Source organism: Platichthys flesus, chromosome 5, assembly GCF_949316205.1.
Source record: "Platichthys flesus chromosome 5, fPlaFle2.1, whole genome shotgun sequence".
Classification (NCBI taxonomy): Eukaryota; Metazoa; Chordata; class Actinopteri; order Pleuronectiformes; family Pleuronectidae; genus Platichthys; species Platichthys flesus.
This window is the reverse complement of record NC_084949.1, coordinates 8,046,155-8,060,812: the sequence shown is the minus strand read 5'-3', so window position 1 is coordinate 8,060,812 and position 14,658 is coordinate 8,046,155. Positions and strand designations below refer to the sequence as shown.

Sequence of the window (14,658 nt, the reverse complement as noted above, 5' to 3'; positions counted from 1 at the left end):
AGTCGGTGTGCAGCAAAGCAGCTCTTTCACACCCAAGCATCTCAGAAGACCAAGTATTCCTGGGACGTACTATAAAAAATAAATAGTGGGAGTATCGGCTGAGGTGCATGTCTCTTCTGGTTTGTTTCCCATCTGTCAAGCATCTAGTTTTTATCAAGATGTGCAGACCTCTGTAGACTTTTCTGAAACGCTATAGCATCTACCCTTTCAAAATAAGAACTATTAAACTGTTTACAAGCTACCTAAATAACGGATTTATTCCCTGCAGCCAATACAGCTGCAATCCATTTGCTCTAAATGTCAACAGGCACACTGCTAACAGAGCAGCAGAGGCCTAACGCCGCAGCTCCTCTGAACTCTCAGAGCTCTGCGTCCCGGCTGCAGTCCCCGCTCTTTAAAAACAGCAGCAGCAAAAGAGTTTGTTTCTCCCTTTACAAGGAAGCGCTTAAGTGCTGTGAAGCCATGAGGGAGGCAATCAGTCTGTGTGCACGGCCCACAAGGAGCACTTGGACAGAGCTATTGCATTAGCCTCCTCGGCTCTTCAGGGTCTGAGGCCAGGTCAGCCGCCGGGCTCCAGAGAGGACGGGGACGAAGACTAAAATACGCAGAGGAGCCCGGGAAAGGTCACAGCGATGAGAGGATTGCAGGGGCAGAACGCCCGGCGCTCTATACAAGCTGCCAGCCGTGTAGCAGAGATGAGGCGGCTCTTAACAGTCACTGGGGGCCACAGCCACAACATGGATGTGCTTATTTGAGGTTTGTCCAGGGTCAGAGCACAAGTTGTGTTCATCGTCTGGTGTGATGTGTTTAGAGATAACGTCCTCAGAGGGGTGTGGCCTGGTCACAAGACATCCATGTGTTTACCTCATTTGCTGCTGTTAGTTGTTGACTGATAAACCTATTATCACTCTCTCAGCCTTAGACAGAAACAGTTGAGTCTATCCACCTAACAGGGGATAAACTCTCAGGTCTTATTCCCGCTGAGTCTGTTTACATCAGGTGATATACAGTGACCACAGATGAACTCATCCTAACCCCTTCATCACTTCATTCAATCATATCCAGGTATCCGCAGGTTAAGTTTAGGACTCTTAAGACCATTATGAAGTTTTCAAGTATGAAAGATACGAAGGAATATTGGAGTTACAGAACAATTTAGGTTTCCCATAACAGAAGATAAGGTGAAGTAGCCGATTAGACCAAAGCCCTCGACACACATTATCTCAAACTAAACACAGACCTTTCCAGAGAGCAGAGTTTACAAAGTTAAAATCTGATCAGATCACTTTTGTTTGTTTGTTTTATAGATTGAGAAAGAACCATTATACGGACTTTCCAACCTATGCATACCAATACATTTTTTTTTAAATTGTTTATTGAAGTACATTAAATGTCAATATAATTAAGACCTACCCCAAAACATTTAATGACAAGTGTGAAATAGTCATGTTTCAAATATTGTTTGAGTCTTGAGATTCTGGGTGATCCTTTAAAGATGTATTTACTGAATATGTGATCAATCCTTTCTAACCTCTCAGATCTGCTTCACCAGTTTTTGTTCACAACGTTCTGATCTGTCAAGTTTTTCCTTTTAAAACTCCAGATAGTTGTATCGTGCCACACTCTAAGGTTTGATGTCAAATACTGAAGCTCCTGACCTGTTTTGTTTAGCATTGCAGCAACGTGGACTGATTGAACAATTTCACGAATAAGCCAGTGTAGTATTTCTAATAAAGTTGTGTGCAGACATGATTCCATTTGTTGCAGAGCCAAAGGAAACAAGCAGCTTCCTTGTTCTTAAGTTCCCGATGATATGAGATGGAATTTTCATATTGCCAATTACGCTCATGTTGCTGAGGTTGTGTACGAGTCTACATTCGTCTCACCCTCTGGAGTTTAAGGCCAGAATCAAATGATGTTGCAAGTTTAGCTGTCAAGTTTTTAATCAAACAATACCAGCATCCTGATTGGTCTGTTCTGAAGGATCTGATTAAAGCTGCAGCGCTACAGAAAACCATTTCTCTACAGACGCAAGAAATAAAAACTACCAGCTTCCTCTTGGTTGGTTTTTTATTTGCAGTTCTTTACATTTTAGAAAAAGAATCCAAGGATTTTGCCTCCTGTGTGTTTCCGTCTGGCCTCTTCATGGTCCATGATGCCAGCCGAGGTGGTCAGCACAATGTATCTGTAGAAAGAAAAGTCAATGTTTTATACAATAAGGATCAATCGGTGCTCAAAATAGCATTAAAACAGTCAGAGGGCATGTCAGTGTGGTGAGAGTAGACGAATCAAAACCAACTGGTGTAGCTTTGAAAGTATAACATTCACTATATTGATCGCAAGCTACAGGTGAGACTCTAGCTGCTTTCAGACATGCACTGAACTCTGCAGTTCCCTCCAATTTTCTCCAAAGAACACGCATTTACAAATATCGGAGTGGGACGCAGCGCAGCTTCTGCGAACCCTCTGCCTTGCCTCCTAGTATTAAGTCTGTAGAAAATCCAGGAAAAATCAATGTGTGAACCCAGCAGAGGATCTCTGCTGGATCCCTGCAAAGTATTGGGGGGGGGGGGGAGGATATCTCCCAGTGAAAAAGCGGTGCCATACACGTAGAAGACGCAGATGAAGATGTCTAGAGATATTTGGTGATAAGCAGACACCGATGTTGGGTGTGCTGTACACATGATCCCCACAGCGGAGTCAATACATTGCTGCACCTCTAATGAAAAATGCAGCGGATTTGATACTGTTGTAAATTTCTGTGCTAAAAAACTGACGCCTGTGTTTTGCATGCGTGAAGCACTAACTACGGAGAAAGTCAGCAGACAATTCGCCAGATTTTATCCAATAGTATTGCCTTAAAACAGCTTCAGTGAACAAAGCTGTGAGGCAGCCAGCAGCGATCAAATCCATGTGTTCTGGGATATTATGAGAGAACACAAATACATTTTAAACCTATTAGAAAAAGGGCATCGCTGCATTTGCCTCACCATAGGAATCAAATGTTTTAGTCGCCCTCTTGCTCGCACAGATTGGAAATGAACAGGAAACAATGGAGTACCACTGAGAAATACATGTATGTGGGACCAGGCCCCTAATGCTAACCTCAATATGATCTGCAGAAAAGCTCATTGCAGTTACTGCTACATCCTCCAATAAAACAGACTGCACCGTATTAAGTGTAGAAAAAATATCTCAAACAATTCATTCTCTTAATACCCTGCTGTACTGGTGAAAGTTCAATCGAAACTAAACAGGAACCACCCATTGACCGTTTTTAAACTTTACAATATAGATTTTCTTCATCCAAAACTATTCAGAAATTCAAAAGAACTCCAGCTGCAGAGCAGTGATACTTGGGGCGAAGATTCGGAACAGATTCATTCCACTTCTCTTGTGTACGATTCACCTTAATGACAAGGTCTCCTAATATCCTTCCAAACTAAAAATGACTCAACCACTGATCAAAATAAAAAAATTTTTTAACACATTATGCCTCGACCAGCGTAACACCAATGCCAATAGTAATTTCAAAAGTTAGACAAATGGGCAAAATGATTTTCAACTAATTTCCTGTCCATTTAAAGATCAGGAGGGACAAGTAAGGACACATGATGGACAAGCAAGTTGGTAACTACAGTAAGACTGGGGACCATTGGGGGCTCCCCTGTCAGCAAGCTTCACTCATGTGCATTTCAGTTGAAAGGCTCTGCAATGTCTGTGTGGGATTCTCACCCAAACTGTCTAGAGGGCAGCAGGTTGTTCTGCCACTTCTCAAGGTCCTTGAGCTGGAGATCAAATCGAGGACTGATCACACCACACTGAAAAATTAAGAAAAAAATTGGTTAACATTCAAAATAAACAAAAGCAGATACACAGCTCCGGTTTGAATACTATGATATTACCAACAGCTCATTGAGTATAAATGAATTCACCACTTCTCAAAACGGGGAAAAAATAGATAAGTAAGATTTGGAAGAGTAAGGTCCCGGTCACACATGGGCAAATGTATCTATGGAAAATGTTCGCCTCAGGTTCACTTCCCAACTGTGTGAGCGATGGGGAGATTAAAATTTGCTGGTGGTGAAGCAAATCCGCAGTTTGGCTAACTCGCCTGCATGCTCGAATGTGTGACCGTACCCTAACTCAGCAGAAGTGAGCAGACAGAGACCAGAAACTGTAACAAGCTCTTAACAAATGTACATCATGTTCACCATGAGGTTGACATCTCCAGCATGTAGAAAGCAATGTTAATTTAAATAGTTACGAGTATGGAAGTGGAAGGTTGAGCCAGAAACGAAACTGTACCTTGTTCAGCCTGCCTGTGAGATTGACGACAATTTTGCCTGCTCGGTGATCGTCAATGATCTCAAACTCGCCAATGTAACCTGGGGGGGGGAAACAACATCACCATTAGATGAACACACTTTGGACTTTATTTGACTTTAAGCTAGTGACATGCTGACCCATCTTATGACAACTGCATAAAAGCACATATACAAGTAACACTGTTAACATAATGCTTCAAACCCACCCAAACTAGACAAGTAGCAGCGACTCACCGTGCTTCATCATGACGGTGAGGAAGCGCACAATAACCTTGGAGCAGGGCCTGATGAGGACCTGGCGTTTCCCACGCTTCTCTGCATTGTTGATGCATTTCAGAGCATCTGCGAGAACGTTCATGCGCACCATGATGCCTGTGAACACAAAGACCTGGTTTAAGAACGTGCGATCTGTGAACATACACTGACTTTACATTAGTTCCCCCAATATCCTCACTCCCAGACTACGTATTACAAACTGGAGGAGAGCTTGTCTGTTAATACGCTTCCAAATAATGGTCCTAAAACTGTAAGTACAAAATTAAGCACTGAGTGGGACCCACATAAAACAAACATTAACAACAAGGAGCCTATGAAGGCGTGCTAGTTGTGGCTCGTTGTGTCCAACTAGCACAACTTGGCTAGCGCTTAGCAAGTAGCGACGCTTTCGTATATTACAAATGAGCAATAGCAACTTGGCTAAACTAAATTGGACAGGTTAGGAGAGCCTTGTGCGGACACCGGAGGACATTTACACCCAGCGGGCAGCGCCGCTTCAACCTCGGTCCCGGGGAACAAGCCACACGAGACTCCCATCACAGCATGGTCCTTCATGAGCAGACACAGCGGCTAACTAGCCTCCACGACTCAGGGAGCGTAGTGGAGCGCTACCTGTCCACAGTGAGCTCAGAGCCGGAGGAGACCCGCACGTGCTCCGCTCACAAATATACACACATTACAGGCCGGTTCCTCTAAGTGTGTTAGCGGTGAAAACAGACGTGTGTGGCCGCTAAGCTAACAGCTCAGCGCGGGCGCATTGAGGGCAGCCTCCCAGGGCCGGACACAGCGATGGGGAGGAACTTTGACGCCCGGCTGTGATTCTCTACTTTCGTCGATCGAGACAATATTCGTCTCAAATCATTCATCTGCTCTCCCGCTACAACGTGATCACATTGATTGCATTTTTAACCGTTAGATGCCTCCGATACGTATAAGATTGAAGGTGACGGGGGAGAAAGACATCTTACCGGTTCTGCAATATGGCGGAAAGAGGAAGTAGAAAAAAGCCGCAATGCAATATGGGAAATAAATCCAAGATGGACTCAGGCGAAGATGAGCCACACCGTCGCGAAAATACTTTATTTTATAGTGTCCCAGTGGTGGGATGTAGCTAATCGACTTAGTAACTGTGCTTTTGTACTTAGATACATTTATTTACAGTTCATTTCACTTTTACTCAACTGCATATATCAGCAAATATCTGATTACAAGGTATTGAGTTACCTGTTGACATATATGTTTTTATATAAGTAATCAATTTAGTGATCCAATCAGAGCATGCAGATGCATCTACTACAGAAACACCTTCAATACATTTGGCTTTTACGGCCGTTATGGAATAGGCTACACCAAGGACTTACTTCTTAATACTATAGTGATATTATGGTAAAATTGTATATTTAAGCACGTACATTTAATTAAACAGATAAAGGAATGTGGTACATTTACTTGAGAAGATTTTTGTGTATTTATCTGTACTTTTACTTAAGTGAAATGATTGTGTACATCCTCCACTACTTAGTAAAAAATATACAGAGATGATTTGCATGTTATCATTGTCAATAACCTGGCTTGTGGCTTTGAAATAGGTTTTATTCATTATTTTTATATTTATTTATTTAATCCGAGAGGGTTTATTGCATATACAATACATGTCTAACGGAATACTCTGATCTATTCAGCCACATTATAAAAAACATTATTTCATACAACGAGATGCGCACTTCATGCAAGATCTTCAGGCTGAGGAAGAGTAATACTGCTCGGGTTACATTACATGTCATGTCATGTCATTTAGCTGACGCTTTTGTCCAAAGCGGCTCACATTTTTAGAACACTCAGCATTTATGAGGGGCCATTTTAGGGGTTCAATATCTTGCCAAGGACACTTCGGCATTCAGAGGGATACGAACCGGCAACCTTCTTGTTACAGAACACCCGCTCTATCCCCCTAGGCCACGCTCTCCCCTAGAATGCACTTGTTGTAAGTCGGTGTGTATAAAAGTGTCAGCTAAATGAAATGTAATGTAATGTATACAATTCTAACCCTAATGATGCATTTAGATCAGCCAGAAATATTTGGTGTATTTGTTAGAAACCAAAACAAAAAAATATTTTTTTAGCGCCTCATATGCGCATTCCTGGCGAGGGTAATGTGGCTTGGTGAGAGTAATAAATGTTCACATTTGCTGAAGGCGCACTTTAAATAGAACATTTGGAAAGCAAGGTAATTTTCAGCATAATCAACAAAAAAGCCGAGACTTTTCTGCTTATGTAACACATTTTTAGTGCAACAACAGGAGGAAATGACCAGTGTGGTTTGGGCGTGAAGGAAGGTGGGCGAGATGTGTGTCATGAGATGATTTGTTCGGAGTTAATTGTAGATCAGGGCTGTGCAATTCTCAAAAAAACACAGTTTCTGCACTGCCCTGGCTCAGTGAACAGAAGAGGTCATGAAGGGCATGAAGTGGGCAAGAAAGATTTCAAACTTATCCCAGTTGTTTCTGCTGCTCTCAGATTTGCTTGAATGGCTCTTAGAGACATGATGATCCCAGTGGACTGAACATTTGTGTAATCTGCATACTGTGCAAACCCTTTCAGAAGCATGTCCACTTCTTTTCACACTTCACAACAACATATGATCATATTTAAGAATTTAGTGCCAAGATTACGCAGTCTTATTTATTTCCTTGGTATGGTTCAATTAACACGAACTAAGTAAAACTCATAAGCACATTATTGTTTTATAGTTGAAAATGCCTTGAAAAATTAGCATCCAGACTTGGGTGAAGCGTGACAAAAATGCAGACTTCATAATATTAGGGACAGATAATATTTTATTCCCAGTTTCCACAGGTGTAACGATTCAGTCTGGTGCTTATTACCAGCAGGTACATTCTAGTCAAATGCTTATCATATGATATCATATGATCATCATACAGTACCTAGAAGAAATTAAAACACACAGTTACAATAACACCTGCAAATGCCTAGTAGAAGTAGCTTGACATTACGAAAAAGGTTGGTTTGACAATAAAGATTTGCAATACAAAGTCTGTATTATGTCTTTGCATATCACTGGATACACATAATCCCAACAGGGGAGTGGTGAATAACCACAGTTGTTGTTGTTTTTTAAGGATCTTTTTCTTTTGTAAGTAAATAAGTTAAATGAAAGGATATATATATCATGCTTTAATATATTTATGTTTTATATATTTTCTTTACATGAGAAGAAATTATGTCTGTAGTATGATCTACTCTCTCTCTCAGAGATGATCTCCTGCCGATATCATGATCACACATGAGCATAGATACAACTCACTGTCTTTGTATGTGTGCAAAATGTATTTATCTAAAAACTTTTATCACTGTGAGTGCACTTTTGGAGTGCTCTAAATCATATGACAAGTATGACTGTTGTGTACAATGCTAATAAATTAACCTATATCTAGAGCAAATTTAAACATAACAACTGAAGTATATGATGTACGCATGTTTCTTTCCTGTCCAAGCAACATGTTTGTGCCCCTGGCTTCATGCAGGAGCCTCTTTATCAACTCTACTACCATGCTCTGAAGTTGGATTTTCATGTTGAGTGATCAGGATTACAGTGAGCTGCAGATGATACAGTATTTCCAACCAACTGCTAAAATCTAAAGCTCTGCCCACCACTACAAGTGAAACACCTTTAGTTTTGGCCTAAAGCTCTTTCCTCTGGTGTCCAGTAGAGGGAGCGCTAAACCACTCACACCCAGACACAGTGACATACCCATCAGCCACCAATTTAACAGACACATGGAGCATAATGGAATGCTGAGCAGCACAAGACGTAGTAACCCGATTTCTGTACTATTTCTATGGTTACACTTAAATTAAAAAAAATGTCCTCTGTTAGGCTTTCTCTGGGGCTGCTTTCCATTCATACACTTAGCCACCATTGCTGACCATGGTGGCAGGATAATCTGCATCTCCCTGGGGATCCAAGCCCAGCCTCTGGAGGTCAAGGCCCAAGGCTGCTAGCATCTGGAGCAGGGTAAGCTCCTGCTGGGTGGCCTGGTCCACCAAGGCCGGGCAGGTGGGGTTGCACTGGGGCCACTGGCAGGTGTCGACCAGGTGAAAAGGACAACCTTTGGCTGGAGTCCTGTTGTTGCGCGTTGCCTCCAGGCTCCTGTCCCAGCAGTGCAGGGCCCGTGGCAGAGAAGTACCTCTGACTTGGAAAGTCATCCAGTTGCTGGAGGAACAGCAAGACAGATATGTCAGGGGTGAGAAATAAAGATTGAGAGAAGTGCAGAGGTTAGCAGAAAGCAAAATACTAGGCAGGAAAGTATAATCAGCCATGTCATGGTCTGCTATTTGCTTTGGACACTATTGTCTCATTGTCTGGGTGCAACAAGTATTATATCACAGCAGAGTCACTGCACAAACACCAATTATAACTTGGTCTGACTATGTAAACTAAGACTGCCCTGACCTTTCAATGTCCATGTCTGCAGGAAAATAATGAGTGTGTTCAGGAGGTGATACCAAGGGGTTAGGGAAAGTGTGAAATAGCATTTGGTGACATGAAGAATGTGGCATGATGAACGAGTGAGCAGAACCAGAAGCATAAGCTCAGTAGGTAAAGATGGCAACTGGAATAGACGAGGGGAGCAAGTGTAAGAGTGTATTACCGCCACATGAGTCACATATCCATTCTTACCTTCTAGTCAGCACTGTGTGGGAGAGGCAAGATGGAGCGAATACAGCCCTGAAAAACATACATAGAATACGGTAATTTCCAAGCTTAGGCCCATACACCATCTCGGGCATTTTTGATCTAGTGTTATCATTAAATGTTTCTCTGGCAAAGAAGTTGTTAGGAACTCACGTGACATCTCTTAGGGAGGTCGTGAGCTCTCTGCCCAGGTTCTGTATGTACTGCCACTGCTGCTCAGACAGACTCTGTCCTCCCATGTAGATGTTCTCGACCCGCAGCTGCTCCTCATCAAACAGCCACTGCACAACAAACAGAGGGGCTACAGGGAGCAAAGGAGATCAACATTAAAGCTGCTTTGATCGATATAACAATTATTCAGATGTGTTGCTGTGAGTAATCACTTGTTGTGACTGACTCGCAGAGAGTTATCACTTGATCACTCAGCGGTTCCCCCTGCTCTACAATGTTTTATAGCTTGTTCTAGATAATTGTTCAGGTTTTAAAGGCCTATTTAAAAGCTTTTTATTCAGCCGAGACTATCTGCTGAATAGAGTGGAGCATTTGGCAGATAAAGAGCAAGATATTTCCCTCAGTAGTTGGTAGAGACCAGAGGAGATAAAAGGAGAATGGTTATTGGACTTACAATCATGTTCTGTATCTGTAACGGTAATATGTCACTTTTTTGTTCACGGCTTGTTGCGCTGCCCCCATGTCACCAAATAGAAACAAGATACTTTGTAGATAAACAAGCAAATTCTTCAGGATCAGCCTGTGTTGCTGTTGATACTAGCATTTCGAGTTGCCAAAGTTGTTTTGTTGTAAAATCCTTATTTGAGGTGATTAAGTTGAGGACATAAAGTATTTCATTGTTGTCACAACAATTTCATGAAAATGTGGCTTTCGTTTCGGCTTTAGGTTTTTGTCTGGATTGTATAGAGTGTGTCAACTTCTCTGCTTCCAAGCATGTCAAACTCACCATGTCATAGTACATGTGCAACTTTTCTAAAACAGCGCAGGTCAATTAAATTGTATGTTAATCAAACACCAAGATAATCTCAGGTACCAACGAGCACTCACAGGTCAGGGTAGAGTATAGTTTGTGTCCGAAGAAGCACTGCCACTCCTCTCCTCTCTTATAGAGCTGCCGACACCTGTCAGGCACAACCCCATTCCACAACCTGAAAAAAAACCCACACACACACTGTTTAAAAGCTTACACTGTTAAACACCAAACCGGTACTGCCTGCCAGAAGAAGGCACATCTTCACCTGAGTCCTATCTTGATGGCATCTTCAGGTGAGCAGGAGACAGTCTCGGGACAGTTGGGTGATCTCTGCTGCTTACTCTCTAAAAACCAGCCAGAGTCCACCAGGCCTCGGACCTGAGCCTCGGCACCCAGCTGTTCTAGCTGACTGGCCACCCTCTCAATGTTCAGCAAAACACCTGTCCCGCCAGCACTTCAGGGGAGCCAAAAACATCAATAAATAGTTTGGCTTTGAGAGACATGGTTATGTTAGGGGTGTCAAAATGACAGGGCATGCCAGCCAACCGCAGGGAAGTGAAAACTGAGCAGCTTTGCATCCAGTCAGTGGATCTTGTTTTAGGGCCTGGGGGTGTCCTAACGACCATGCTGCTAACCTTGGAGGTATGTTCACCATTACAGGGCCTTTAATAAACATTAGGTCACTGTTCACAGTTGCGGCAAACATCTTTAGAAGAGGATGCACCCAAAATAGGGGTTCACTAGTTTAATGTTAGACATGGAAATGGTCCAGACGGGACAGAGGATGCAGGCTCATGTGTACAGCTACGGTCACTGTCAGAGCATGAGCAATCAAACTAACTCACCTTGTGCCAGACAGCATTACCACCTTGGCCAGCTTGATTCCTTTGGGGATGAGGTCTTTGATGACCTCTCGGATGATCAGGGATCCCATGAAGGTGTACTCAGCTGATAACAACAGAGTAACAACATCACATTTTGGGAAAAACACAATCATATCGTAAATCTGTTAGGGAGGTTCCTCACTAAAAATGGTGAGTGTACTGCATTTTCATTACCCATTCACTCAGCACTCATGGTATGCATACAGTGCTTCACTAATATTCACATCCACGCGTGACTGGAGGAGTTAGGAGAACCACTGACCCTATGATCAGTGGACTTGAAGGATCTAAAGGAACTTACTTGTGTTTGCATTTTGTTCTCTTTCTTTCTCTCTTCCTAGTCGTGGCCGTGGCGGGGGGGTTGGGGTCGGCCCAGTCCCACTCCATACATCACTGGAACAGTACGGGATGAATCTGCAATAAAGGAGACAATCACATCTGATAGACCATAGCTTGACGCCATCAAAAGAACCATCTCCTCTGTAAAAATCCACCTTGAAAGCACATGTCCTCTTCCTTCACTTTTCTGCATAAACCCCTATTGGCTGCTGGTCACATCAGAACAAGTGAAGCTGAAGCTGAAGCAACCCAAAACTGATGAGCGCATAGAATTGAGCAAGGATGCCTTTTACTGCTTATGAAGTAAGCTATTCATTTGTTAGAGTTTCTTTCTTTAAAAAGTGAAATAGTCTGACTTTATGCTCAACATTAAAGGGAATTCTGGTATTTTTTTAACCGTTCAGAAATCCTCTGAATCTGTTCAGCAAATTGCCTGTGCTGCCGGCCGACACACACGCAGGCAGTAGCCCCGATGTAATCCTGTGGAGGAAGTTTTTTTTTTTGTTTGTTGTAAAATGTACTGTTCTGCAGCTGCTGTGGCACTTTGTCCCGAGAATAATCTACATAAAAATGGAGTGTAAGTATATTTGAATTGTTTGATTTGGTTTGAACTGCAACAGTCCAAGAAATTTCCTCTGAAGTTGCCTTTTTTCGCCCATAAAAGGCTTGAATTGTTATTTTGGGTCTTTGCTAAGAGTCTGGTAATACTGGATATTACTTATCACACAACGAGAAGTCTCACTGTGAACCATACAGCAGCTACTTGTCGCTGAGCGGTCCACTTTAAGAACCTCCACCACTGTCGTCACGTCTGATGTTGTCAAAAACAGTTGACTCTGCACTGCCCTCTAGTGAATGTTTAGCTCCGCAACCATTCAAATGTAAAGGACACACTGGAATTTGTGGGCAGTGACTGATACATTGTTTGTTAAACATTTTTATATCAACAACATGAAAGAGGACACTCAGAGATAAATGTCATCACATTGGAGCTTTGTGGGGAATTTTTTTTCATGTCTCCACAAAATTAGGAAGACACCAGGCAGACGTCTCTTACAGATGAGATTATAATTGAGTTAGTACAGCATTTTAAACATGTAACAAATTACAGCCTTCCTTGAGTAGCCACAATAATACGACACATGGTGAGGACCTACAGGTACTTACACAATGTTTGCATTATGCCAGTGAGAGTTTTCCTCTGCTTGGGAAGAAAGTAGTCCAGTTCCTGTAAATCGAGCAATCAGAGGTCAGAAATGTGTCTTTGTCTCACTACAAATTACGTGAAGAAAGCAACACTCTGGATACATGTAGGACGTGCTTTTTAAAACATGACCGCTTGACCTACCTCTTTTTGTTTGGGGCCACCCTGATGAGCTCATTAGTCGTGGGATATTTTGGTACCTGGAATCACAGGTCTCTCTGCTGTGACAGCACCAGCCACCTAAAAATAATAGAGACTAATATTAGACTGTGACATCCGGCCCAGCAGGGGAGACCCTTGTTAGCCAATCATAGAGGCCTGTGAGGAATCGAGAGGGAAAGCAATGAACTTGTAGCCTGATCTGTTAACAAGGCTGTACCATACTTTCACTCACAGTCTGTAATACAGGCGTAATTTAAAAATTTTGTCCTGTCAGCCAGGTAAAATGTTTATGGCTTTTTGGAACTCCCAAAGAAGTTAATCAGGAGAACTATCCACAAAAGTTTACTCTAACAGTAGTCTATCAAAGTGACAAATGACATCCAAAAATGGAGAAAAATAAAAGATGACATGCCAAGATGACATCCCCGTCAAAATTCCAATGGGGGCGTTGCTCCAAAACAAGCTGACCTTTGGGGACCAAAATTAACCAGTTGGGTTCTTAAATACTCAACTTCCAGAAATAACAGCCATCGGCGGCTTCCTCTGAACTCCTTTAGGTAAAACCTGTAGAACCAGAAATAATCAGGAATGAGGAGTTGGTGACGATAAATCATCCATGACACCATGAAGCTCTGTGTAGCTACTAAAATCAGCACATTAATCAGATGGCAACAAAATACAATCAAGAGTGTCAGGAAAACAAGTGAGAGAAAATTTGAGACCCATCTCACCCAGCTGCTGTTCCATCATTACATGTGACTTTAGGGTTCTTGAGGAAATGCAGCCTCATATCATTTGTTTGCTGTCCAGTTGCTCGAGCCCCCGCAGCGCTCTCCCGTCTGGCTTCAGCCATGCCTCCAGTGGTTCTTGTGCCCCCAGGAACTCCAGTACCGCCACTGCCTCCAATGCTTCTTGTGCCTCCAGTACCTCCAGTACCTCCACTGCCTCCAGTGCTTCTTGTGCCTCCAGCAACTCCAGTACCTCCAGTCCCTCCACTGCCTCCAGTGCTTCTTGTGCTTCCAGCACCTCCAGTACCTCCAGTCCCTCCACTGCCTCCAGTGCTTCTTGTGCCTCCAGCAACTCCAGTCCCTCCACTTCCTCCAGTGCTTCTTGTGCCTCCAGCAACTCCAGTACCTCCAGTCCCTCCACTGCCTCCAGTGGTTCTTGTGCCTCCAGCATCTCCAGTACCTCCAGTCCCTCCACTGCCTCCAGTGCTTCTTGTGCTTCCAGCATCTCCAGTACCTCCAGTACCTCCACTGCCTCCAGTGCTTCTTGTTCCTCCAGTAACTCCAGTACCTCCACTGCCGCCAGTGCCTCTCGTACTTCCAGTGGCTCCAGTGCTGCCAGGAGTCAGTTCAACGACAGGGGGTGACTGGCCAACATCACCTCCTTGGTTTCCACCAGACCTCTTGGTGGACTTGCCAGTAGCTTTAGCATTACGATTGTTCTGACACCAGATTCCCCCAAGCAGAAGCAAGAAGGCAATCTGGCCCAATATCTTCATTTCTTTGGAAACACAAGAAAAAACACATACATTCCTTATTAACCTGCTAACAATCTGGCTTCATATGCACATGAAAAAAATGACTGTTAGTAACAAAATATTCTTCATCTTTTAATCTCATCAACTAATTCATGTTATCCAAATAAAGTCCATCACTTTTTGACCTTAAAATAAAGTTACCTCTTAAAGAAGAATCAGCCTTGAAGATTGTTGTTGAGTTACCTCTGAGGTCAGGTGGATAACTGGTGCGGCTGAGGAA

The 14,658-nt window shown here is 43.0% G+C and overlaps 2 protein-coding genes across 2 annotated transcripts; both read right to left on the bottom strand.

The window, feature by feature from the left end:
• Positions 1–2,052: 2,052 nt before the first annotated feature.
• rps15a (ribosomal protein S15a) lies at positions 2,053–5,696 on the bottom strand. The gene is made up of 5 exons (XM_062388485.1): positions 5,573–5,696; positions 4,563–4,700; positions 4,309–4,388; positions 3,736–3,821; positions 2,053–2,185 (listed from the first exon to the last, which is right to left on the bottom strand). The coding sequence occupies exons 2-5, from the start codon at positions 4,693–4,695 to the stop codon at positions 2,092–2,094; spliced, it is 393 nt and encodes a 130-aa protein (XP_062244469.1). The 5' UTR covers positions 4,696–4,700; positions 5,573–5,696; the 3' UTR covers positions 2,053–2,091.
• A 1,756-nt stretch (positions 5,697–7,452) lies between these two features.
• notum2 (notum pectinacetylesterase 2) lies at positions 7,453–14,399 on the bottom strand. Its single transcript, XM_062388494.1, has 12 exons — positions 14,192–14,399; positions 13,627–13,750; positions 13,408–13,459; positions 12,878–12,989; positions 12,697–12,757; positions 11,492–11,604; positions 11,152–11,254; positions 10,572–10,760; positions 10,381–10,481; positions 9,475–9,622; positions 9,307–9,354; positions 7,453–8,838 (listed from the first exon to the last, which is right to left on the bottom strand). Exons 1-12 carry the CDS (start codon positions 14,397–14,399, stop codon positions 8,535–8,537), a joined length of 1,563 nt encoding a protein of 520 aa, XP_062244478.1. The 3' UTR covers positions 7,453–8,534.
• Between the last annotated feature and the right edge of the window lie 259 nt (positions 14,400–14,658).

What these genes read in the sequence shown, in the direction of transcription:
- rps15a (XM_062388485.1), bottom strand. Translation starts at nt 4,695, where the DNA reads ATGGTGCGCATGAACGTTCTCGCAGATGCTCTGAAATGCATCAACAAT. An exon ending in CACCGTCATGATGAAGCACG is followed by an intron (nt 4,389 to 4,562) that starts GTGAGTCGCTGC and finishes TCCCCCCCCCAG; the next exon opens with GTTACATTGGCGAGTTTGAG. An exon ending in TCACAGGCAGGCTGAACAAG is followed by an intron (nt 3,822 to 4,308) that starts GTACAGTTTCGT and finishes TTAATTTTTCAG; the next exon opens with TGTGGTGTGATCAGTCCTCG.
- notum2 (XM_062388494.1), bottom strand. Translation starts at nt 14,399, where the DNA reads ATGAAGATATTGGGCCAGATTGCCTTCTTGCTTCTGCTTGGGGGAATC. An exon ending in GATGGCTGTTATTTCTGGAA is followed by an intron (nt 12,990 to 13,407) that starts GTTGAGTATTTA and finishes GTCTAATATTAG; the next exon opens with TCTCTATTATTTTTAGGTGG. An exon ending in GTGGCCCCAAACAAAAAGAG is followed by an intron (nt 12,758 to 12,877) that starts GTAGGTCAAGCG and finishes CTCGATTTACAG; the next exon opens with GAACTGGACTACTTTCTTCC.